A 26672-nucleotide genomic window follows, 5' to 3' on the forward strand; every position below is an offset into this window, starting at 1 on the left:
GTTAAGTACCAAAACACAAAGTCATACAGGACAGGTTTCACCCTACAAGACTTTTGCTATTTCTCAGGTTACACACACACAAAATAAATAAATAGAATAAAATTCTCTCTGACCAGAATATAAGCCTATGTTTGCCTCATGGGTCTCGGGGCGGATATTGGGTAAAATGAAATGCCTAATTAAGATCTTTAATTCAAGGCTTTACATTTTGTACCATATCTGTATTTTTCATGCAGCTAATTTTTAATCTCAATTTCTAGCCCGAGGAATTCATTGAGACAAGCCAGAACCAACTGCAGTAAATGAAAGAGTGAGTGGAAAAAACAAAGAAACAAGAAAACCCAGAGGCAGACCGTTGGTTAATTGGAAACAGAAACAGTAAGAAAAATTTTGAACTGAGGCCATGAGAGATGAGCAAATATTTCCCAGTGGGTTGGATGACATTTCTAATTCTTTTTAGGTACCCTGAAATATGTGCTATGCATTCGTACTAACCCCATCCCCAAATATACTCTCCTCTGCAAAAACAAACAAACAAAGGAAAATCCCAAACCAAGCCATTTTAGGGACAGAATGTACTACAAAAAAAAAAACAGTTAACCTCAAGTCACTTTGCCCCATATGCATGCTAAAACATTTTCATTTCTCTTTATCAACTCTACCTACATATGCTTTCCATCCAACTGACAAGCTGGGGGAGTTTTGTAATATAGACAAAATTTGGGTAAAATAGGCATTACCTCCTCACTACATTTGAATTGAAAGGATTGATTTATTTTCACTGATTTATTTTTGTCATAATGGTCTGATACAATTTTTGCTCTCATCATCAATTTTTGTCGGACATAATTGATATGTGCCTTGGACCGCACCAGACTATAAAGACAGAAAATGGATAAGATCTAGTCCCATATACTTCTCTTTCTATTATTCATATATTCATTTGCTCAACAAATATGTATTGAACACCTAGTTATGTGCCAGGGACTGTTCTCCACACATAATAAGACTGCATAAAAAGGACAGAGATTGCTATTCTGTGAAGCTTGCATTCTTGCTGGGAAGACAGATGTGATAAATCAGTAAGTTATAAATTAAAAAGGGTTGAAATATAAAATAGGGTGGGAGAAAAAGGCCTTGCTGCAAAGGTGACATTACAGTGAAAACCATTAGGTGAAGGGATAACCATAAGGATATCTGGGAAAGAGACTTCTAAGGAGAATAGCAGGCACAAATGCCCTAAGGAAGAAGCATGTCTGGTATGTTCTAGGAATAGCAAGGAGGCTGTTGTGGCTAGGCCAGGCTGCAAGAGGAAGAATAGAAGGTGAGATCAGAGAGGTGGTGAGTCAGTTGCACAGGATTTCATGGGCTCTCATAGGGCTTTGGCTTTACGCGAGGAGAGGTGAAATGCTATGGATGTCTCAAAAAGAAGAGTGATACGATCTGATTTACAGTTTGCAAAGCTCCCCTTATGCGCTGGGAAGATTCTGGAAGTAGAAACAGTGGTAGAGGTAGGGTGACCAGTTAGGCTATAGCAACATTCCAGACAGATGAGGATGGTAGTCTGATCAAGGTGGTGTCTGTGTGTTATGGGTTTAATTGTATCCCTCCAAAAATATTGAAGTTCCAGCCCTAAGTACCTATGAATGTAGCCATATTTAGAATTAGGCATTTAGAGATGATCAAGTTATGATGAGGTCATTAAGGTGGGCCCTGATCCAATATTACTGTATCTTTAGAGAAAAGATAACTTTGGGGAAAAAAAGAGAAAAGATAACTTTGGGCGCAGAGGGAACACATACAAAGGAGAGATGATATGAAAACACAGGAAGCAGACAGCCATCTATAAACCATGGTATGCCTGAGGCTATTTAGAAGCTAGAAGAAAATTGTGGAACAGATTCACTCTCATGTTCTCAGGAGTCAGCCATGCCAATACTCTGATCCGGGACTTAGAGCCCCAGAACTGAGACTTTAAATTTCTCTTATTTAGCTACCCAGTCTGTGGACTTTGCTACGGCAGCCCGAACAAACTAATACTCGGTAGAAATGGTGGGCAGTGATGGGATTCTGGATATAAAATTGGTTCTCATTATTCATGGATTCTGTATTTGCAAATTTGCCTACTTGCTAAAATTTATTTGTAATCCCAAAATAAATATTCACAGCGCTTTCACAGACATTTGCAGACATAAGCAAAGTGATGAAAAATTTGAGTGGCTTGACGCACACAATCCCAGTGGAGGTTGGAAAAGACCATACTCTACCTTGTTTCAGTAGTCTTCTGTAAATAGTGCTTTTTCAAAATGCATTTAGTGCCATACTTTTTGCATTTTGTGCTTTTTGTTGGTGATTTTGTTGTTTAAAATGGCCTCCAAGCATAAAACTGAAGTGCTGTCTGGTGTTCCTAGGTGCAAAAAGGTGGTGATATGCCTGTGCAGAAATATGTGTGTCAGATAACCTTCATTTCAGCATGAATTTGCTGCTCTTGGCCAAAAGTTCAAAGTTCACGGATCAACAATATACATGAAATAAAGTGTCTTTAAGTGGAAACACAGCTAAAACCAAGTACACACTGATCCGCTGGCAAAAATGTGACCAGAAGCTCACAGCAACCTGACTCTCAACTTTCCCGATGGAGCAACAATTCAGTATTCACCAACTCAACATTTCTGGTGACTTCATGCAGTGTAACATCCTTAAACAACAAAAGCAGACTGTATTTTGATATCAGAGCCAAGATATAATAGTATTTTTTGAAGGGGTGCATGTAGGGTGTCAGAAAACAAGGAGTTAAGATTAACCCCCATGTTTCTGGCCTGGTAAACCAAAAAGGAGATGCAAAAGACAGTTGAGGGGATAGGGTGTGTGTTTATTTCAGGTGTATTGGGAAGGGCTATGGATTAGAAGCTATCTATCCTTTAGATATAAGCTTGAGTTTACGTTGGGTTATCTGTGCAGGAAAAATGTTTTAAGCCTAGGGCAGTGCAGCAATGAGGGATTGAGTTAATAGGATCCAGGGAGAGGAAAGCCTCCTTGATGCCCACTGTGGGGTGGTAATGAGCCTTGGCATCATACATCTGTGTTCTAATCCCACCACTACCCACTCTCAACCGACTCTCTAGTTAGTAGGACCCTTAACAAGATTAGGAGGCCATAGATGAAGGCTCCGGAATTGTTCATCTTATCCTAAGTGTTATTACCAGTCTTAAATTCTTTCATATTGAACATGATGTCAATTTCATTTAAGACCATGCTATATTTTGGGATAACAAAACACTGCAGAGGAAGAGAATGTTTGAAGGTGAAATTTCATTCTGGTTCTAGCACATCTGCAATGGTACCCTGAACGTCATAGAAATGAATTATTTAGAACTGGTGGGAAGATGGTGTTAGACTTTTATCCTCAGTCTGGTGGTTTTTAAAAAATATCAATCTGCTCACCAGATTTCCTGCCTCAAAAGAAAACCCACAAAAAAACAAAAAAACAAACTTATATTTAGAGTTCCTCACTGTGTCATAAAAAGCCAAATGTAAATAAATAAGGTGGGGGAAGATAAGTCAGTGACATTCTCCTACAGGAAATATAGCAGCCTGTGGCCATGCCATACTTAGAACAGAAATGCATTTCAAGTTAGGAATGGGAAGATTTTAAGTCAAGTTGAAAGGCACTGCTCTAGGCATAGACCACTGAGTCTTGGGTGCTGGGCGTCTAGGAAGAGCCTGGACAAAGGATCCAAATTCCATATTCCTGGGGCCATGCTCCAACTGGGACCCAGGTAACTCTCTGGCCACTGCTCATCTGATAAACATTTCAAAGTCAGTGAAATTTTCAATGGTGATTTTGTGTTGCAAGAACTAATAAAATCTATTTGGGACTTGTCTCTCTAATCATTTATTTAATTTGTTTCTTTAAAAAAAGTTTTTATTTATTTATTCAGAGACTCGGAGAGAGAGAGAGAGGTAGAAACATAGGCAGAGGGAGAAGCAGGCTCCCTGTGGGGAGCCTGATGGGGGACTTGATCCCAGGACCCGGGGATCAAGAACTGAGTCAAAGGCAGAGGCTCAACCACTGAGTCACCCAGGTGCCTCTATTTAATTTGTTTCTTAAAGCAAAGCCCATGGGAGCATTCAAAGCACAGAACACTATTTTAAAAAAAAAAAAAAAAAAAAAAGAGGTAACTTCTGTTTTCTCACATAATGGAGCCACTAAAGTCCTGCCCTTGACTCTACAACTCCACACAGTTTGTTCTCTAACAAACTGCGGGTGTAAGCATATGGGGATCTGGCAAATTAGTCTACCTACTGACCATGACTCCACATATTTTAACCATATGGACAAATCCAAAGAATTGCAGTTCCCAATATGATTGCTTACAGCCACCTTACTTTTCCACATCTTTTTACAAAACACTCCAATTAAGTCAGAGAGCTTCAAGGGATGCACATTCTCCATGCAACTTCTACTCACTCATTCAATAAATATGTCTTAAGTGGGCACTCAGTGCCATTCCCTAGGGTAGACACTGGGACAAGAAGGTGAAGAAGACAAGCGTAGTCCTTTTTTTTTTCAAGGAACTTGGAATTCGGCAGGAAAAAAGAGCACTAAATAAACAAACACAGTATGTTTTAAGATACACGTGCCATAATGTTTAGAGAGTATATTCCAGAAGCAACTAAAAGAATATGGTATTTGAAAAAAACATTAAAAAAAAATGATGGACAACCTGAGATCTGAAGGACAAGAAATCAGCTTGAACTTGGGGTTGAAGGGATGTGCTTTTGATAGAAGGCAGAGGATGTGCAAAGGCCCAGAGGAAGAGAAACCCAGAGGTATGTGAAATTCAAAAGACTGAGAGAAGTTCAAAAACTAGACTTGTTAACAATTACAATACAAGGTGAGCATTTGTATTCCAAATACTAGACACAATATTAGTGTCTGAGGCCTTCTTCAGAGTGTGAGACCTCACACTGTCTTCTACCTAAGGTACAGGATAGAAAAATGATATTTAGGGAAGATAGTCTAGGTAGCATGGAATCCAAGCATTCCCTTGAGTGGTCACCATTCAGTTCCTGGATCACTAGGGACCGCACAAAGTCTCTGAGTTCAGAGTACAGTATTTGCCTAGCATCTCATGCGGGCCTTCGTTGAAGATGCTTTAATGTTTGCCTCCCTTTTTTTTTGTGGCAAAACTGTAAAAAAGGAGTCTCCTGAGGTCTTTTTTATACTAGTTGTATAAGCCATCATTGACATAAACCCATGTATCCCAAATAAAAGACATTACCATCAGAATTTAATTCAAAGAAAACTTTCTTTGCCTTGGGGGATTGGAGTGCTATTTCTCCCCTTCCTATAATGAGAGCTATAGAACACCCCATGTTTACTCCCCCCACCACCACCACTGGCCTTGATTTCCAAGAATCCCAGAACTAAATTGCACTCCATTTTATCCTTTGGATTTCCAAAAGCTTTTGAATTCTGACACCTTTGAAGTGCTCCCCAGATTTTCTTGCTTTACCTGCTTGAGGCGGCTCTTGGCCACTTGTTACATGGCTCCCACTAGACACCTCTCCAAGGGCTCTGCTCAACCATCACCTCCACACGAGAAAGTCATAACCCAAAGCAGCTCCCCTCAGGCCAATGCCATGGTCTCTTGCCTCTCACACTGAAGCTCCCCTTCTGCTATTAAAATGAGTCATCCAGGAGGGAGGGGCAAGATGGCGGAAGAGCAGGGTCCCCAAATCACCTGTCCCCACCAAGTTACCTAGATAACCTTCAAACCATCCTGAAAATCTACGAATTCAGCCTGAGATGTAAAGAGAGACCAGCTGGAACGCTACAGTGAGAAGAGTCCGCGCTTCTATCAAGGTAGGAAGACGGGGAAAAAGAAATAAAGGAACAAAAGGCCTCCGAGGGGGAGGGGCCCCGCGAGGAGCCGGGCTGAGGCCGGGGCGAGTGTCCCCAGGACAGGAGAGCCCCGTCCCGGAGGAGCAGGAGCTGCACCAACCTTCCCGGGCGGGCGGAAAGGGGCTCGCAGGGAGTTGGAGCAGGACCCAGGAGGTTGGGGATGCCCTCGGGCTCCCGGGGACACTAACAGACACCTGCGCCCCGGGAGAGTGCTCCGAGCTCCCTAAGGGCTGCAGCGCGCTCGGAGGGACCAACCGGAGCAGCTCGGAGGGGCTCGGGAGCGGCTCCAGGGAGGGAGCTGCAGGGCGGGAGCGCGAATCCCACAGCGCAGGCCCCGGAGCACAGGGCGCCGGGACACAGCCCAGGATCCGGCCTCCCCCGGGACAGGCAGAGGCCGGGAGGGCCCAGGACAGCGAGGACGCTCCTGCCCCGAGCTGAGCACATCAGCGGCCCCGCCCCGGAGCCTCCAGGCCCTGCGGACGGAGAACCGAGAGCCCCGAGCCCCGTAGTTCCTTCGGAGGCTGAATCCAGGCTTCCAGAGTTGCCATAGCAACTGCTGCTGTTCCTCCCTGGGTCCCACGGGGTAAACAACCCCCGCTGAGCCCGGCAGCAGGCAGGGGCAGAGCAGCTCCCCCAAGTGCTAACACCTGAGAATCAGCACAGCAGGCCCCTCCCCCAGAAGACCAGCTGGACGGACCAGTGATACTCCCCCGTGTTCCAATACAACTTGTTTCTGGCCACTCTGCACTGAGCAAAATGACTAGAAGGAAAACCTCACTTCAAAAGAAAGAATCAGAAACAGCCCTCTTTCCCACAGAGTTACAAAATCTGGATTACACTTCAATGTCAGAAAGCCAATTCAGAAGCACTATTCTACAGCTACTGGTGGCTCTAGAAAAAAGCATTAAGGCCTCACGAGACTTCATGACTGCAGAATTTAGATCCAATCAGGCAGAAATTAAAAATCAATTGAATGAGATGCAATCCAAACTAGAAGTCCTAACGACGAGGGTTAACGAGGTGGAAGAACGAGTGAGTGACATAGAAGACAAGTTGATGGCAAAGAGGGAAACTGAGGAAAAAAGAGACAGACAATTAAGGGACCATGAAGACAGATTAAGGCAAATAAATGACAGTCTGAGGAAGAAAACCCTACGTTTAATTGGGGTTCCCGAGGGCGCCGAAAGGGACAGAGGGCCAGAATATGTATTTGAACAAATCCTAGCTGAAAACTTTCCCAATCTGGGAAGGGAAACAGGCATTCAGATCCAGGAAATAGAGAGATCCCCCCTAAAATCAATAAAAACCGTTCAACACCTCGACATCTAATAGTGAAGCTTGCAAATTCCAAAGATAAAGAGAAGATCCTTAAAGCAGCAAGAGACAAGAAGTTCCTGACTTTCATGGGGAGGAATATTAGGGTAACAGCAGACCTCTCCACAGAGACCTGGCAGGCCAGAAAGGGCTGGCAGGATATATTCAGGGTCCTAAATGAGAAGAACATGCAACCAAGAATACTTTATCCAGCAAGGCTCTCATTCAAAATGGAAGGAGAGATAAAGAGCTTCCAAGACAGGCAGGAACTGAAAGAATATGTGACCTCCAAACCAGCTCTGCAAGAAATTTTAAGGGGGACTCTTAAAACTCCCCTTTAAGAAGAAGTTCAAGTAACTCTGAACGTGAATGGGCTTAATGACCCCATCAAAAGGCGCAGAGTTTCAGACTGGATAAAAAAACAGGACCCATCTATTTGCTGTCTACAAGAGACTCATTTTAGACAGAAGGACACCTACAACCTGAAAATAAAAGGTTGGAGAACCATTTACCATTCAAATGGTTCTCAAAATATACCCTAAAAACTACAGAACACTTCTGAAAGAAATTGAGGAAGACACAAAGAGATGGAAAAATATTCCATGCTCATGGATTGGCAGAATTAATATTGTGAAAATGTCAATGTTACCCAGGGCAATTTACACGTATAATGCAATCCCTATCAAAATACCATGGACTTTCTTCAGAGAGTTGGAACAAATTATTTTAAGATTTGTGTGGAATCAGGAAAGATCCCAAACAGCCAGGGGAATTTTAAAAAAAGAAAACCATATCTGGGGGCATCACAATGCCAGATTTCAGGTTGTACTACAAAGCTGTGTTCATCAAGACAGTGTGGTACTGGCACAAAAACAGACATATAGATCAATGGAACAGAACAGAGAACCCAGAAGTGGACCCTGAACTTTATGCTCAACTAATATACAATAAAGGAGGAAAGACGATCCACTAGAAGAAAGACAGTCTCTTCAATAAATGGTGCTGGGAAAATTGGACATCCACATGCAGAAGAATGAAACTGGACCACTCTCATGCACCATACACAAAGATAAACTCAAAATGGATGAAAGATCTAAATGTGAGACAAGATTCCATCAAAATCCCAGAGGAGAACTCAGGCAACACCCTTTTTGAACTTGGCCACAGTAACCGGAGAAGGACAAACAGTGTATGTTCTCATTCATTTGGGGAATATGAATAATAGCGAAAGGGAATATAAGGGAAGGGAGAAGAAATGTGTGAGAAATATCAGAAAGGGAGACAGAACATAAAGACTTCTAACTCTGGGAAATGAACTAGGGGTGGTGGAGGGGGAGGAGGGTGGGGGGTGGGGGTGAGTGGGTGACGGGCACTGAGGGGTACACTTGACGGGATGAGCACTGGGTGTTATTCTGTATGTTGGTAAATTGAACACCAATAAAAATTAATTTATGATAAAAAAAAATAAATAAAATGAGTCATCCAAGTATCTGGAACTTGGGCTCCTCCCTCCTGCTGCCCTGAGACTGTACACTTCACAATAAAGAATTAGCATATTAGCTTTTTCCACCCCATTTCCAATGAATGAGGGCTAAAACAATTATTCACTTCTGATTCTTGGGAGTTACTCAACTAATCCTATTTTATTAACCATATTGTACGTCTCTTTTGTATTTCCTTCCTCACATTCTTGTATTTTTTTTAATACTTGTAGACTCCAGATAAATGTATAGATAAGCTCACAGTGAGTTTCATTTTGTAATAATTTTAGAGAACTTTGTAATTTGGCAAAATAAAAGAAGCTATTTTTATATAATTCCTCAAATAAAATTCCACTGGAAAATTGAAAGCATGGTCTAATGTATTTTCAAAAAAGGGACAGCCACCATTTCCTCACCAAGATCTGCTAGCTTGTTGCTATTCTCTCTAAATCCCTATGCCTGGCTTCTTAACACTTTAGAATTTGTGTGTAATGAAATGCTAAGAAATTTAACACTTAATCTGAATGTCCCTATGGTTGGCTTAAGGATTTTACTGAGATCACAACCAAAAACCATTTTCTTTCCTTTTTGCAACTGAAGTGTATTTTGTAGGGCACCTGGGTGGCTCAGTGGTTGAGCATCTGCCTTTGGCTCAGGGTGTGATGCTGGGGTCCTGGGATCAAGTCCTGCATTAGGGTCCCTGCATGGAGCCTGCTTCTCCCTCTGCCTAGGTCTCTGCCTCTCTTTCTCTCTGTGTCTCTCACGAATAATTAAATAAAACCTTTAAAAAAATGAAGTGCATTTTGTTAGGAAGAGTATTTGAAACTTTAGTTGCCAATCAGTCTCAATTAATTTTTTATTTTTTATGATATATGTTTTTTATGCTTTTTTTTTCCCTTTTGGCACCCTTAAGATCAGCACTCGAGACTAGTAATTTAGATATTATATTCCTTTGTATGTTTTTTTTTAGAAAGCTTTATTTCCTAGTATAGAAAGTCACCAACAAATGTCACCAAGCTCCCTCCTTTCCCAAGTACTACTTACTAAAGCCATATATGTAAAGCAAGTATGAAATGCTAAACTGTATTACTTTGCCTAAACAGATTTTTTTTTCTTATTATACAATTCTGTTTTTATTCCATAAACATTTTCCAAGGTTTTTGACAGGTCAATTGTTTCAGTTAAGAATATTTTTAAACTACCTATTTTGTGATGTTAACTATGTTAAGTTGGGAATGCAAACAAGGAAGACATAGTATTGCTCTGCAAACAATTTGTAATCTATTAAGAACTTAAGACAAACATATACTTGAGAATGACACAAAGTTGAATATAATTAGTGCCATAGCAGCAAGGGACATAATAATATGAAATCTTTTGTTGGGAGGAAATAGAACCATTAAATCCTGACTATGTCAGTCTTAATTTCATATTTCTGTTGGGATATCAACAAAGGATGTGATCCTCTAGAGTTCTTTGGATCATCCATCCAAAATATACATTGTATTATTGTACAGTAATAGATTACTTTATGATGTCACTTATATGAGGCACTTAGAATAGTCAAATTCATAGAGATGGATCTAGAATACTGGTTGCCAGGGGTTGAGGAGAGGAAAAGAGGGAAATTTATTATTTAAAAGGAATAGAATTTCAGTTTTGCAAGATGAAGGGTTTTGGAGATAGATGGTAGTGACGGTTGTGACAAATGCATTTAATACCACTAATGGTATGCTTAAAAAATGGTTAAGGTTGAAAATTTTGCTATGTGTATTTTACTACAATAAAAATTCAGAAAAAATTATAGGATTGTACTGTATTCAGTATGAGAGAAACAAGATTAATGAATTCACAGGCTGATACAGAAGAAAAATGTAATCAAAATAACAACAGTTTGCTAGGTTCTGTACATGGTTTATAGAAAGGGCTAGGGTACCATGGATTCAGACATAAGAGTGTGACTAGCTTTGTGCACGGGCATTGGAAATTGGGGTGCGTAGAAAAGGGGGTAGCAGTATACATGAAAGCTTCATATAAGAGTTGATATTTGAGCTGGTCTTGAAAGGTGAATAAGAGGGGCACCTGGGTGGCTCAGTCTGTTAAGCATCTGTCTTTGGCTCAGGTCATGATCCCAGAGTCCCAGGATCCAGCCCCGCATTAGGCTCAGGCTCCCTGAGCCTGCTTCTTCCTCGGCCTCTCCCTGAAGCTTGTGCTCTCTCTTGCACTCGTGCTCTCTCAAATAAATAAATAAAATCTTAAAAAAAAAAAAAGGTGAATAAGAGTTGGAAAGATAACAGAGAAGGTATTCCAAACAGAGGCACAGAGGTATTAAAGGGATCAAACATCTATAAATTGAGCAAAGTTGTATGGCTGAAGCACAGGACCAGTGGAGGAGAGTGGTAGGAGGCGATGTTAGTGACACAGATGGGTAGAGGCTACACTGCTTATCATGTTTAGATTATGTTCTAAACCAATAGCCTTAGTCAGAAATAGGCTTCAGGATTACTTGTGAAGGTTTCAAAAATACATATGGCCAGATTTATCACTGAAGATTTGGTTTAGTATGTCCAGAGTGGACTCTGGGCTTCTTCATGTTGTCAAAGGTCCACAGTAATTGAGATGGGCTTCCAGACGCCCTATGATAGGTAATATGACACTGCTAAAGATTTTATTTTTAAGGCATGTTAAGGTTTGGGATGCCTGGGTGGCTGAGTTGGCAGAGGCATCTGACTCTTGTTTTTGGATCAGGTCATGATCTCAGGGTCATGGGATCAAGCCCCATGATGGCTCCATGTTCAGTGGGGAGTCTGCTTGAGATTCTCTCCCTCTCCCTCTGCCCCTCACCTCTGCTCATTCTCTCTCTCTTTCTGTGTCACCTAAATAAAATAAATAAATAAATAAATAAATAAATAAATAAATAAATAAATAAATCTTTTTTGGAAAAAAGTGTTAGTGTTAAGGTTCACTAGCTCTAAAGGCTCTAAAGGCAGTATGATATAGGATGTGGAGTGGGTGGGACCTGAAGGGAAAAAGACAAGACAGAAGGTTTGTAAAGCAGATGAGAACTAATGACAGTTTGGGTGAAGACAGTGGCAACAGAGGATAAGAATAGATTTGAAAGGCATTCCGAAAGTCAAAATTATTGGACTTGATGGCCAAGTACATCACAATGTATAAAAGAGAGAAATCAAAAACACTGCTCAGATTTCTACATCAGATAACTGGATGATGGTAGATCCATTAACTGGGATAGAAAATGCTGGCATAAATACAATGTCTGGTAGATTGTCAAACAAGTGGGTGCTGAATAAATGTTGAGTGAATAAAACCCCTCTAATAATAATGGTCATACAACTGTGGATTGTAAAAAAACAAGTAAGGATTTTGTCAGTTTTGTTGGTTTTTGACAGATCTAGATGTGCTGGGGAGGGGAGGGAGTAGGCTGTGAGGAAGATATGCAAAGCAGGAGGTAACATCAAAGCAAAAACCCACAAAGGTTAGAAAGTTCTAGAAACAGTGAGTAGATCAGTTTACCTCTATGATAGTGAGAAGAGACTGTAAAGGTATAATGGCTTCATGGTGTGGTATGTCTGAATGTCAGGCTAAAGAAGTTTTAATTAATTCGGAAGGTGATGGTAAGTCATGGCTTTTATGCAGGAGTCTTTAGGATGATGGTCTTTAGGACACTCTTATAGCAGCAGTGGGATAGGATGGCTTGGGACAGGAAGAAATCTAAGGGAAGAAAGATCAGTTAGGAGGCTACTGTGAGGGTAGAAGCAAATGATAATAATAATAAGAACAATGATGGTCACAGTAGGAATGAGAGGCAGGAGCAGAATCCAGAGATATTTCAGAAAAAAATTAATATGTAAGATCAAGTTCCAGATTGAGGTGCTTGGAGGTTAGAATTGGATTCAGGGTGAACCCTGGGTGACAGAGTGTTGTGGTGTCAGTGAGAAGAAATAATGGCATCGGGAAGGTGAGCAATTTTAGGCAGAGATAAATGATTCCGAGGCATCAGCAAGGTATCCAGGTGAAGATATATTTTGGGCACCTGGAAATGCAACACTGCAGTTTAGAACACAGACTGGAGCCAGAAATGTAAACTTGGGAGCCATCCGGTGTAAGTGATAAACGATGTGCGTGAGAGGATAGGAGAGCCAAGGAAAATAAAAATGAGCCCAATGGAACAAACCATGGGGGTACGCTTACCCTTGGCTGGGTGAAGGAAATCTTGGAAGTAGAAAGAAAAGCAGTCCCAGGGAGGAACGAATAATTTGGAAGACATACCGTTCAATTAAAAAAAAAAAAAGTGGGGGTGGGGAGCAGAGCTTCAATAAACAAAGAGTGGTAAAGAGTCAAATAGGGAATAGGGAATTTGAGGCTGAGGAAGACTGGTATAGGGCAGGTGGTTGGCTGACAGGCGAGGAAGCATTGGTGGGGATGATGCTGGGTTGACTGGGGTGAGCGAGGGAAGGTGCGGGGTAGGCCATATGGAAGCCAAACGTCTCCACATCATTTCTGATGCCAGAGCCAGAAGTACCGAGAGCTTGGTTCCTGGCCTTGTTGCCATTTGGTTGTAATGCATTCAATTCTTGGTATTCTCAGTAGTCATATAACTTTCACTGAAACAACAGGGCAAGCACTGTGGGTGCAAACAGCATTTGGAACATGATTCATGAACACTTCGGGTCCGGGAGCACTGGGTCTCGATGCTTCCCGAGAGGAAAGCATCAAAGTTAAAATGACCATTTTGCACAGCTGTCTGTGTGCCAGAGCTGTGGGTGACAATTAACCAAATATCACCGCACTATTAATTGAACAAATCTTTCTGTCACTAATTTGAAATGGTACTCTCATCATAAACTAAGTCCCCAGATGGATTTGTGTCTATGTTTGGACTCTGTTTCATTCCATTTTGTACCAAACCTGCTGGTATTTAATTGGGATTGCCTTGAATCTATGAATTAATTTGAGGAGAACTGGCATCTTTACAGTATTCAGTCTACTAAAAAGAAGCATACTTAAGCCTTCTTTTATGTGCCACAGTGGAAGATAATTACTTTTTCATATAGTCCCAAGCTCGTCCTTTTCAGTTTATAGCTATATATTTCCTTTTGGAACTGCTATTGTAAAAGCATTATTTCTTGCATTTTAAGTGTGTGTGCATCTGCGTGTGGAAGTAGGAGAGATGTAGGTGTTTTCTCAGATGACCAATTAAAAATCAAAAGAAATAATCTAAAGCAAATTGAAGTTTTTAATAGCATCTGACCTTCAATGAGCTGATATACATTTAAAAAATCACTTTGGATAATACTGTGACGTAAAATAGGGAAAAATGAATGCACTTTATTTCACTTTTGTCTGGCTAACATACCACACATAAGCCAAGCTGTGACTGCAGTTGAAATGTGATGTCTGTTGAGGCCTGCTACCAGCAGTGGGAGCTCCATTTTCCTCTTTCTACCACACGAAGCCCTAGCTAGATGCTGGCTTTTGCCACCTGAAAGCCAACTCTGCTTAGCCCTCCTGCTTTGAACCTATGACCGTGACCATCAGGTCTCCCACGTGTCCTCCCCAGGCGCTGGTGAATAGGCTTCAGGAAGCTGCCCAAGCTCTCCACTGCAGAGCATACTCACTCACCAGGGACAGAGGGGTTTGCACAGAGTTGATGTAGCCACGAGTCAGGACACACTTGGCTTTTATTTCTGCCTTTATCCCAGTCCTCCGAAACTTTTCAACTTGAAGAAAAACTGAGAACTATTTAATAAATCTGGACAAGGGGTCAGCAAGCTTTTATTGCAGACAGCCAGAGAGAAAACGTTTCAAGCTTTGTGGGCCATATGGTTTCTGTGAAAACAACTTAACTGTGCTGTTGTAGTGTGAAAGCAGTCCTAGACAATAAGGAAATGAGCCTGGCTATGTTCTAATAAAACTATTTACGAAACAAGTGGTGGGCCAGATTAGGCCCAGAGGCCAGACTTGGCCCTATGGTTCACAGTTTGCAAATCCCTATTTTAGACCAGCAAATTTCCAAACCATTTATTATTTATATTAAAAAAAAAATAACAGTCTCCATGGAACTAAGCGTGACAGGCTGCAAAGCACTGGAAGGTTAAAATGTAGAAAATCACCAGAATCAGCTCTCCTATCAATCTCTAAACAACAACCCTGAGCATAGCTTGTATTTGTCTGCTTTATGAAGCACAAGGGGATTATAGTATACAACAAACACACATATTACACTAAAGTGTGGTCACTGCTTTGAGGGGGAAGAGAAAGTCAAATGAAAACACCATTATTATTAGTGATGGGAGTATTTGTTCTTACTTACCAATCCTGTACTGCATTGAAGGATTCTTCATTTGTGATGTCATACATTAAAATAAAGCCCATGGCCCCACGATAATAGGCTGTGGTGATAGTCCTGTATCTTTCCTGGCCTGCTGTGTCCTAAAAAATAACAACAATAATCTCTCAAAAAATAAGGCAATACATACTTGGGGAAGTGATTAATTATTCCAAAAACAGTCATAATAGGGAATCTAGATTATACTTGCAAAGTATAACTATATATGTTTTTCATCTTGTTTTCCCTCATGATTTTCATATGGCAGCTCTGCAATATTATGAAAAATTCTTTTTTGGTAAAGATCTAGCTCAAAATACCTTCTACATATGTTCATTCCTGTTAAGCAGCAGATAACCATAGATAATACAATAAAAAGAAAGATTATACATATCAAAGTCTGTAACTTTTTGTATAGTTTAAAACCAGAGGGGTTCATTAGTCCCATCATTATGTATTTATAATCTATCTAAGTACAAACCACTGTGGGAGAAAAGAAGAATTTCATGAAAAGGTCCCTGCTTTTAAAAGCACGCAGTTTAATCTCAGTTCATTCAACTGTAAAGGACTAAAAATACCTGCTTTGTGTGAATGTTTGAGTTAACAGACCTGGACTTCCTGCTCTCCTATTACATTGTTGGGGGAGCATGGACAAGCCATAGGACTTCTGTAACTAAGCCTCTCTAAAGTCTAGCATGTTTGTTGGGAGTACATGAAACAGTGTATGTGAAGTGCCTCACACAGAGCCTGGCACACAAACAGCGGTCGATAAATGCCAAGTATTAACTGCTGTTCCTAAAGGTTGGGGAGGCAAGGCTAGCATAAGATGGGAGAGAGGAGCTTACAAATACAGGGGTTCAGGACCTGCAGAAGAGATTGCACACAATAGTGAGATCTGGGAATATGCAGACACATCACTGAAGCCACCTATGTCATGTACGCTGTTCAGTGTAGCTCAAGAAATTATTCCTCAATTCAACCGACTCTTGCCCATTTGTCTTCACAGGATCTGGGTTATGGCTTATAATACCATGCTCCTTCGTTTTCCCCTTCACCATTTATCCTGAAGACCAGGCTCTGATTTCTCTTTCCTAGTACTTCAGGTGCTGAGCACTTTGGACAAAAATGTTATCTTCTTCCTGACTTTAGTCTGGATCCTCGTTCTCCTCTTATTCCCAGAGATGCCTCCTTTGCGCACAGAGTACATCCCAGCTTCCTCTAAGACTGAATAGCCCTTAGAGGGGAAGCTAATGTGTTGGACGATACAAGAATAGCTTCTTTGTTGTCAAAATGAAACTAACATCTCCTGGGTCTCACCCTTGGGATGGGCTCATGCTGGATATGCTATTCCTCAACCACAGGTATTCTGCTTGGATGCTTACACTCCACCATAGACTAACCCATAAGAAACTTGAGATTGCTTACAATTTTTTCCTAATCTGTGTGGTATGGTTTACTCACCCCCTGCAATTTCAAAGGAGGGCGTTCGAAGAAGGCTGAGGAAATCAATAAATGATTCCAGGAGAACACAGGGGCATGAAGCAGAAGTTGAAAATTAGCCAAGGGTGTTACTTTTCATGAAACCAGCAACAAGGACCAGGGGTGGGACTGGCCTGACTAGAAGATACTTATGTGGTGATGTCAGGAAAATAAATTTCTAAAGATAGGATGGAAACCAATTATGGTACCCCAAATAGCAAAAATAGAGCAAAATCTGTGGGAAAGAGAAAACAAAAAGGAAGATATAGATTTTACCACATGAAAATTTGACAATTCCCTGAATAAAAAAAGGTATAAATAAAATTTAAATGATAATCAAATAAAGTGAGAAATATATTTGCCTTGTAGCAGAGAACAAAGGTTACTCCCCTTAATATATTAAGTAGTGCTAGAAATCATTAAGAAAAATGTTAAATAATCTAATTTACAATTGTTGATATAGAGGCACATGAATAACAAATTAGTCTGTAAGAAGAGTTGAATCCCAAGCATAATAATGCTGCAGAGTTGCATGTCTACATAAGAGAAGTTTCCTGGACATTATATGAATGTTTTATTGTACTTTGATTAGTATTTTATAAATATGAAAATGCAGATGTTTGAGATAAATGTGAATACCATAAACTGCATAAAATTGGGAAAAATAGTTAAATTTATTAGGCAGAAAGAAGCCAATCTTGAGCTCATGTGGATATTTTTAATTCATCGGATTTAATTCAATGAACAGCATATCCAATTGTGAAATAAGGAAAAACTTTAGAGAACCAAATTTCCAAGGATTATATTTACAAAGCATTAAATAATCACAGACTATGTAATATATTTTCAGCTGTTTGGGGAACAAAACATCTTATAACTAGGCATTTTATTCTCAAACATCTCCTTTGGTGGTGGGTGCTTATTTTTCAGAATGTGTTATATATAAAATTATCATTTTTTTCTTATTGTGAAGTAACTTTAAATGGCTGTCTAGTCAATGATATTGTAATAGTGTTGTATGATGACAGATGGTAGCTCCAGTTGCAGTGAACTCAGCATCGTGCATAGACTAGTTCACTATGTTGTGCACCTAAAGCTAACACTGTGTGTCAACTATACTCAAATAAGAGAGATTTTTAAGGTCATAAGAAGTAGGTAACAATTTTATTTATTTTTTATTTATTTTTCTTTTTAAAGATTTTATTTATTTATTCATGATAGTCACAGAGAGAGAGAGAGAGAGAGAGAGAGAGAGAGAGAGAGGCAGAGACACAGGCAGAGGGAGAAACAGGCTCCATGCAGGGAGCCCGACGTGGGATTCGATCCCGGGTCTCCAGGATCGCGCCCTGGGCCAAAGGCAGGCGCCAAACCACTGCACCACCCAGGGATCCCCATAGGTAACAATTTTAAAAAGATAAAAATCTAGAGAAAAAAATCTTTTTAGCATTGATTGAGTACTCTTCCCACAGGTTGGGGACCCCATTCCTGCTGCCTTCTCTATGTAACAGACAGCTTTCCCCTGATTTTTCACTAGGAGAAAATAGCCAATACACCCAAGCACTGCTAAAAGGTGACCCAGACCCTTCCTGTCAGGCATGTCTTCCACATAGACACTGAATAATAGTGTGTTGGAAAAACTATGACATCTCTTTCTTCTTGACCTCTTCCGGCGATAGCTTCCCTTTTCATAAGATGTTAATTTTATTTTGACAGTAAAGAAACTAGTTTTAGCATGATAAAACATTCATTTCAGTCTGTGGGTGTATTTAATCTTTGAGAGAGCAGAAATCAAGGCCCCATTATATTATGATTGATATGTTACAGGAAACCACATGGTTGGATAGCCACTATCAAAATTTGAAAGTAGATAGAAGGAGACAAAAAACAGCTTTCATGAAAAAAAAAAAAAAAGATAGAAGCTTTCAGAAAGCATTTAAGTCACAGCAAGGATCAGGACCTTCCTCACCATTCTGATTTGAACCCAGAAACACAATCTAACTGGAGGTAGTTGTCACCTAAAAGCTCTCAGGGAGAATAAGAAATTGCACCACATAGGGGTAGTGTTTTAGGGAATACAGAGGGTAGTTTTCCTTCCCATTGCAAAGACAATGAAAAAGAGTAAAACTAAGCTAATAAATCAGGCACCAAGTTGGCTCTTCATTGGTTTTGAGTCCTGAAAACAATTTCAGAATCACAAATTCATTAGCATATTCTCTCCCATGGTATCAGGAAGAAAAAGAAGTCAGAAAAACACTTCATTACATTTGACATTTACTAATGATGATAGAAGGTTGTATCTGAGAGAAAGGAACATTTTATAATGTCAAGTGCCACTAATGTAATTAAATGTGAGCAGTCTCAGAAGGTAACTGGCTAAAATGGGACCTCTTCTCAATTTGCTCAGAAAAATGGCTCCAAACCTTGGTTTTGCACTGTTCCTCTGCTCGATTAATTCTGATAACTGGGGATACCTGCTGATTTCCTATAAATGTAGGCTTCCTATAATTGAAAAACACAACTGGAAATCTCTTACAAAGAACATGAAGGTTAAAAATATGATTAAAAGTGAAAACTTTCTTCCATGAAAGTTAGCTGTCATTTTCTTCTCTTCTAAAAAAAATAAAATCATTTTGGGTGGTTTAAATATTTTGATTTCTCATTCATGTTTGTTTTGTTTTGTTCTTAGAGAGAGCTCCCGTGCAAGTGAGTGGTGGCATGGAACAGGGAAGGGGGACAGGTGGGGAAGGAGAGAAAGAATCCTGAAGCAGACTCCCAGCTGAGTGTGGAGCCCAACATGGGACTCAGTCTCATGACTCTGAGATTATGACCTTAGCCAAAATCAAGAGTCAGGTGCTTAACCAACTGAGCCACCTAGGCACCCAATTTCTCATCCATGTTTTTAAGAGGGATTTTTTACTTTAATGATGGGTTTGATTAGCAATAGTTGAGTATACGTTAAAAAAGAACTGTAAAATGTAAAATATTAGAGCTTGATAAGTAGAAGTGATTCAGTTTGAATTTTGGAATTTTTGTCTTTGCTTTTTTTTTTGCCTTCATTTTTTTCTGATGAAATATTCTATATATTTTTAACTATATGTACTGCATTCCCAAACTCTTCTAAAGTTATGCAGAGATAATGTGCAGTTTTAAGACAGAGGGAATAGCCTTGGTTTGTAAGGTCTGAATTACATTATAATTTGATTTTTGTTTATAATGCTCTCTGTATTGGGGTAAAGGGAAAATGAAAGTAAACATTAGGAAAAGAATATAACTCAAATAGTATCACCACAATCAAAATACATTTACTGAATGTCTAGAGAGAGAAAAATAGATCGAAGGATAGATTATCCTAGTATATTATAAAATAGATAATTTTATATGTGAAGAAACTAAACCAAACACATTGATGTTAACCCATCAACAAAAGTAATTTAATTAAAGTAAGGGAAATAATATGTGATATCCCAAAAAGATTGTCAACAGAAATGCAATATGAAGATCCTGCAACATAAGACATAAAACACACATTTTGAATTTCCAACACACGTTACTGACTGTCCAAATAGACACAAAGATATGAAATGGAATAAACAGTCATTACATTAAGCATCCAAAGAAGTAGTAGTCTCTTGTGCTTTGCTACCTATTACTTGTAGGAATTATTTTGAATCATCAAATGAAGATTAAACTCTCCTTAATATAGTTTAATATTACTGCTGATTCGATTCATTGATTCATTTGTTCATTCACTCAATAAACATATGGTGAATACCTACTACCAGGTAGGGATTGCAATCAGTTTATTTTTTTTTTATTTTTTATTTTTTGCAATCAGTTTAGATTGAATTTATAATCTATCTGTTGGAGATATGTTTCTGTATATCTTAAAGCTCTACACATTAAAAGCATTTCATTAGTCAGAATATCATATTCCCTACATGACAAAAAAATTCAGTAAAATCATGAAAATATCATTTCTAAAGAACAAGACAGCCTAGCAATTTAAAATTATAATTGAGGCCACCTGCTCAGCAGTGAGGTTTTCTGGTTCATGGCCACTGAGTGGTCTACAGTGTATTCCCTCTGAAAAATATGTTTAAACTCTAACCCCAGAACTTGTGAATGTGACCTTATTTGGAAATAGGGTCTCTGTAGGCATAATCAAGTTAATATGGGTTCATGCTGGGTTAGGGTAGGCCATAACTAGTATCCTCTGAAGAAGAGAAAACAGAGACACAGATCATACAGAGATGGTCACATGGAAGCAAAGGCAGAGATTGGAGAGATACATCAATGAGCCAAGGAAGCCAAGCATTGCTGGCAACACCAGAAGTTAGGAGAGAGGAATGAAATGAATTCTCTGCTAGAACCTGAGAGGGAACATGGGCCTGCCAATGCCTTTATTTAGGACTTTTAGTCTCCAGAACTGTGAGACAATAAATTTCTGTTGTTTTAAGTCACTCAATTTGTGGTACTTTATTACTCAGCACTAAGAAGCTAACAGTCACTGACCCCAGTTTGGAATCTTTGTGATCAGGGCAGAAGCAATATAAATTTCACAGCTACCCACACACCTGTTTACTACTCTACAGAAGAGAAAATATCAAAAGTTAAAGATAGCCTTATGGACAAGGCTAACATAGTTTCACTGTGTGAATTCAGGAAGGATGTTATGCTAAAGTGCATTACTATATTCCATTTACATAATATTAATTCTGTTTAAGAAAAGGTGAGTTGATATACGCTTGGGATTTTAAAAGGTATATCTTTATATATTTACGTGCGCGTACATACAAGGTAATTAGAAGGAAAGAACAATGTCACTTAAAATGACAACAATTATATATATTGCTTTATGTTGGTATTTCACCCCTAAATGATTGACATGCTATTGTAGAAAGATCCATAGTCATGACATACACTGAGACATGACCCTCCAAAATGGTGATAATTACACATCATTTCTCTTATATGATGGTACTTTCCCTCAAGTTGTATTTATTTTTTCATTTTCATTAGTAGGCAAGCATAAAACAACATTGCACATAGTCTTATAAATATAGTAAGCCAAACAAGAAGCTTAAATATTTTATGCTTTCTTGTGGCATATTTATTTTTGGAATGAAGTAAGAACTTTTTACCTAACAGCAGTTAATCTTCTATTAAAATAAAATTTACAAACCACTTTTCTCTACTGATCTTGTATAAACAGGCCTTTTGAATTCATTTACACACATTTACACAAGCATCTGTAAGTCAAGGCCACATTTTAGAAGAGAGTACTAAGAAACTGGTCTCTAAATAGTTCTTCGATCAATTTAGATGTCCTTCTTACCAAGTGTCCTTTATCTATCCTTCTTACAACAGTTTATTGATCAGATTTTCTTGTTATGTTTAGCTTTGAAATACTCAAACCTTCATTTTATAATGGCACCCACTTCTAAGTAAAACATGATAAAATAAACCCGAGGCAGAGGATAAAACTTGACCTATTATTTCTTGGCAGTGTTACCATGGCAATTCATCTTCCCTGAAGAGAGGGACAGTCACATACAGCTTTTTTTATAGGTGGCCTTTGACTCCACTGTCAGTGAGACCCTAACATATTAACCAATTATATGTTTCTGTTCATGAAAGTTGAGACACTTTTCAGTAAACATTAAATGCTCTGGCAAACTTGCTTCAAGACCTAAATAAAACTCACAATCAAAGCCATGTAAAGGGCATCTTTACTCATTTTATTTAAGAGCTTGTTTTCTAAGAATGATTAACACAAAGGCAGAGAAAGATGCCATTTTTACTTTCTTTTTAATTAATCTCTTTGACATACTTCTTCCCACTGGGATTTTGATTATGCTCAATTTTGTCAAAACCTGGGGCATAAATACTTAAATGAAGGCAAGCTCAGAGCTTTTAGCCAAGGGTGGTGATTGTTTTTCTTCACTGAACACAATTCAACATGTTTACAATGATCAAAGGATAACAGGCTTTCGAGTGGGAATCTTATTATTGGCCTAAAATTGGCAACTAAGACTCAAAACTAGACCCATTACAAAGGGATGGAGCTTTCACTCACATGAGCCACATGCCAGTTAGATTGGGTTGGGCGAGTGCCCTCATGGGCAGTGGGAGTGTCGACCTGCACTTGCACAGGGGTGTCTAAGACCTGGAGAGAGATGGCAGGGTAGACGGGGCAGGGGCAGAAGAGAGTCTGATGTCTCACTGGTTTGCATGGCTAGGTTCCATGAGTTTCCCATGGACAGATAAACACCACAGCAGGTAGCTGCACTTGAGACATCTCACCATTAATTCACTTTGTGAGAGGTATGGGAGTCTCCTGGATGAGGTATGGTAGTCCAGTAGTATCCTAAGGGGGAAAGGAGGGAGTTGAAGGAATGTTAAAAGGGAAGGAACCTGAGTAAAACTTCCACGTCATGGCACTGTGAAGCTCTGCAGAGCTCCCTGAACATCCTACAAAAGGGAACCAGCATTCAGCTGTATGTCACACGGAAGGTGTGGACGACAGGATAGGCTTAGCTGGAGAAGTCAAGAGAGAACCATATTCACGTCCAATTAGGTGGAGTCATCTGCTCTCTCCCTACCTCCCAGCGCTCCTTCCATCTCTGACGCAGGAAGAGCAAGAACCAGAAAATGGAGAGACATAAAGGGTGAAAAACTGGATCGAACCCCTCTTCCTATTGTACCACCAGCCCCTTGGAATACAGCCAGATTTATAATAAGGGAAGAATATGAGTATTAAATTGGATATGACAAGTGCATTTTAAGCTAAGCTCGAGGCTCAACAATATTGAGCATTTTTTTGAATAGGCTTTATTTTTTAAGATATTAATCATTTCTTTTTAGAGAGAGAGTGCACACTGGGGGAGAAGCAGAGGAGGAGACCAATGGATAAGCAGACTCCTCACTGAGCGTAGGGCTCAATCTCATGACCCTGAGATCATGATCTGAATTGAAATCAAGAGTCCCATGCTCAACTGACTGAGGCACCCAGGTGACCCAGGATTTATTTTTGTTAAAGTAGTTTTAGGTTCATAGTACAATTGAATGGAAAATTTAGAGATTTCGCATATAGAGATTTTCCTTCTACATAGTCTCATTCATAATCTTCCCCATTACCAACATCCCCCATCAGAGTAGTTATATTTGTTGCAACTGATGAACCTACACTGATGCACATTATCACTCAAAGCCCACAGTTTGCATTAGGGTGCACTCTTGGTGGTGTATATTCTATGGGTTTGGACAAACATAGTGACGTGTTTCCCCTATGATGGTATAATGAAGAGTAGTTTCACTGCCCTAAAAGCCACTGTGCTCTGCTTGAGGTGTTTTGTTTTGTTTTAAATTTTAAATAAGAAACAAATGACTGTAAATGAGACTTGTTCAAGTTGTGCATTGAGGGTGGACATCGGACATTGGGCAGAGTATGACTGAAACAGGACTGAGATAGAAATAATACTAATGCATGATATTTAACACTGATGGAGTTAGACTTTTCACCAGTCTAACCACCAGTGAAATTTAACAATGACAATGTGAAGACCGTAAACTTGAGCAGGACTTCCCACACTTCACAGTGAATTCACATCTATCATTTCATTTAATTATTCTGAGGTAGTAGACCATTCTAAAGACGACAAAACTGAGTAATAAAGAGGTTAGGCACCAGTTCTGAGTTATAATAGTGGGAAATAACAGGAGTCATATTAAAGCCAAGCTTTTCGCATGTAAAGCCTAGTCCTCCCTCCAAATATTAGGTTGGATATTGAATAATCTAGATTTTCTTTTTCAGTCTGGTTCAATGCTTGATGTTATCATTTGGCTATTTAACACCTGCTCCACATATGTGTTTTTTGATCTTTGTCAGCTTCACTTTTCAAACTCCACTCATTCTTTAACCAAGGGTAGCTGTGCCTGGTCTCAACACTCAAATAAAACTGTTCATGCAAAAAAAATCAATGACATCCTGACTGCCACATCTAGTGGTTTAATTTTTGGTTCTGATCCCAGTTGTCCCATCTGAAACAATTATTACAGATGACAAGCCCTTATCTCTTTAAACCTACTCTTCCAGGGCATGGTTCTCTAGTATAGGGTGTAAAGGGGCACCTGGGTGGCTCAGTGGTTGAGCATCTGCCTTTGGCTCAGGTTGTGATCCCGGGGTCCTGGGATCGAGTCCCGGGTCAGGGTCCCTGCAGGGAGTCTGCTTCTCCCTTTACCTATGTCTCTGCCTCTTTCTGTGTCTCTCATGAATAAATAAATAAAATCTTTTAAAAAATTCAGGGTGTAAAAAGTCAAGATATTATTAAATGTGGAACAGTGGACAATACTGTTATGTAGAGTGGGAAGCAGTGGCTGATAAATTATTCTAAGCATCTGAGGTTGGAGAAATAAAGATATTATATTTTTATTTTAAATATAAATTGTGGAATTTTAACAATTACCTTATTTATAACAGATGTAATTTTCAAAGTAATAAAGGAAAGGATGAAATTGGAAACAATAAAAGCACTCAACAAATTCAAGACAAAGCAGTAAATGAATAGAAAGAATCATAGGACGGCCAAGCCAAAATCATAAAATAAGATATAAATACAGAAGTAATCAGGGTAAATGTTTATGGGCCATTTTTTCCAGTAAAAAGGTTCTGATGCACTAGATCAAAAATCCTATAAGAAGAAAATAAAAAGGTATTTAAAAACCTATGACTCCAGAGTTGAAACAGCCCTAGAAAATTTAGTTTCTTGTTTACAAATGTGGAAATGAAAGCCCAGGGAAACCAGTGAGATAATCAAGTTCATGCAGCTAAAAAGTGCCAGATTTTCGACCAGAACCCAGATTCCCTTACTTCCAATATGATGCTCTGTTAAATTGTATTCCCTTCTTCTTTTCAATAAAAATATATTTAATCTTTATAGACTAAGTTCTGTATGCACCTTCTTTCCTTCCTGAAAATACTAGGCTTGCATCCCAGACTGATGACATTTTCTCCTAGAGGGTAGAGAAAAGTGTGATTAGTAATAAGAATAAAAACACAGTAATTTAAAAAGTACCCTAGGTGATTTTCTTTCTATTGCCTTGACCTAGGCTTATGGAAAAACAATTTCTTGTCTAATTATATTTCTTTAAAAATATGGAAGGGAAGTAATGAAGGCTGAGAGGGAATAGTGGGAGATTTTGTTTTGGTAAAATTTGTGAGTTTTGATGTCATTAAAAGATGAAAAATGCTGGTGACACATGAGAGAATTACATTGACTTCAGTGTTTTGTACAAGTTCAATTTGAGATATCAGTGTGACAATGGTGGGAACATGGCTCTTGGATACAAGAATGTGGTCAAAGTCTCCTAGGAGAGCGGCTTTTTATAGGATGCCTTTGAAAGGATGAAGAGAGGATGAAGATCAGAAGCCCCTGCAATGCCTTCAAGAGGAGGGCAGCAAAGGCGAGCTTGCAAAGGCAAACTGAAAAAGAAAACTCAAAGATTTCCAATTTTCTTTTGAAAACTTAAAGAGGGTGGTTATAAATTCTGTCTGCATTGCTGTGCAGCCGCAGAGGGCTGGAGCACCTGTCCTTTCAGTCTTGTGTTTTCAGGTTCAAAGGAACTTCAAGAAGAAATAAAAATATCCTATCGCATGGCTATTCCTATATTCTTCTCCACTCTCCTCACCAAGAAGAACAAAACGAATTCGTAACTTAGCCCAATCAATTTAGTGCCTAAGTAAAACTGACACTTGGGCTCAAAATTTATATAAGGAAAAAGTCAGGTTGTTTTAACTAATCAATATTCTGTCCAGGCCAACTTCTTGTTAAAAACTAACCAGACAGTGAAAATCTATATTCCTAATATTGTGCTGGGTACTGAGGGGGAAAAAAAAAGAAAGAAAAAGCATCCATGAGATGCAATCTCTAAGGGAAAGAATTTCTATTTCCCATAAACTGGCAAAAATGAAGCTCACAAAGCCGTCTGAGAACCTGGCTGTGCTTGAAGAGTTTAGTGTGTGATGTGTGCAGCCGATGCTAGAGGAATCAAAGACTGAAGTGAGCTGGAAAAAGCTCCAGGAAAAGCTACGGCAGGTTCCCTAGTGATAAGTAGGTTTTGAGAGGCTGAGAGGAGGTGGTGA

The 26672-nt window shown here is 39.4% G+C and overlaps 1 protein-coding gene across 1 annotated transcript in view; it reads right to left on the reverse strand.

Annotated features, from left to right (window-relative positions):
* Window positions 1-26672, reverse strand: part of RAB3C (RAB3C, member RAS oncogene family) — a 249362-nt gene that overhangs the window by 141518 nt on the left and 81172 nt on the right. The window contains exon 2 of the mRNA XM_055331047.1: window positions 15038-15156. Coding sequence (XP_055187022.1) covers window positions 15038-15156 — 119 coding nt within the window. The remainder of the gene's footprint in view (window positions 1-15037; window positions 15157-26672) is intronic.

This window comes from Nyctereutes procyonoides, unplaced genomic scaffold, assembly GCF_905146905.1.
Source record: "Nyctereutes procyonoides isolate TBG_1078 unplaced genomic scaffold, NYPRO_anot_genome, whole genome shotgun sequence".
Taxonomy (NCBI): Eukaryota; Metazoa; Chordata; class Mammalia; order Carnivora; family Canidae; genus Nyctereutes; species Nyctereutes procyonoides.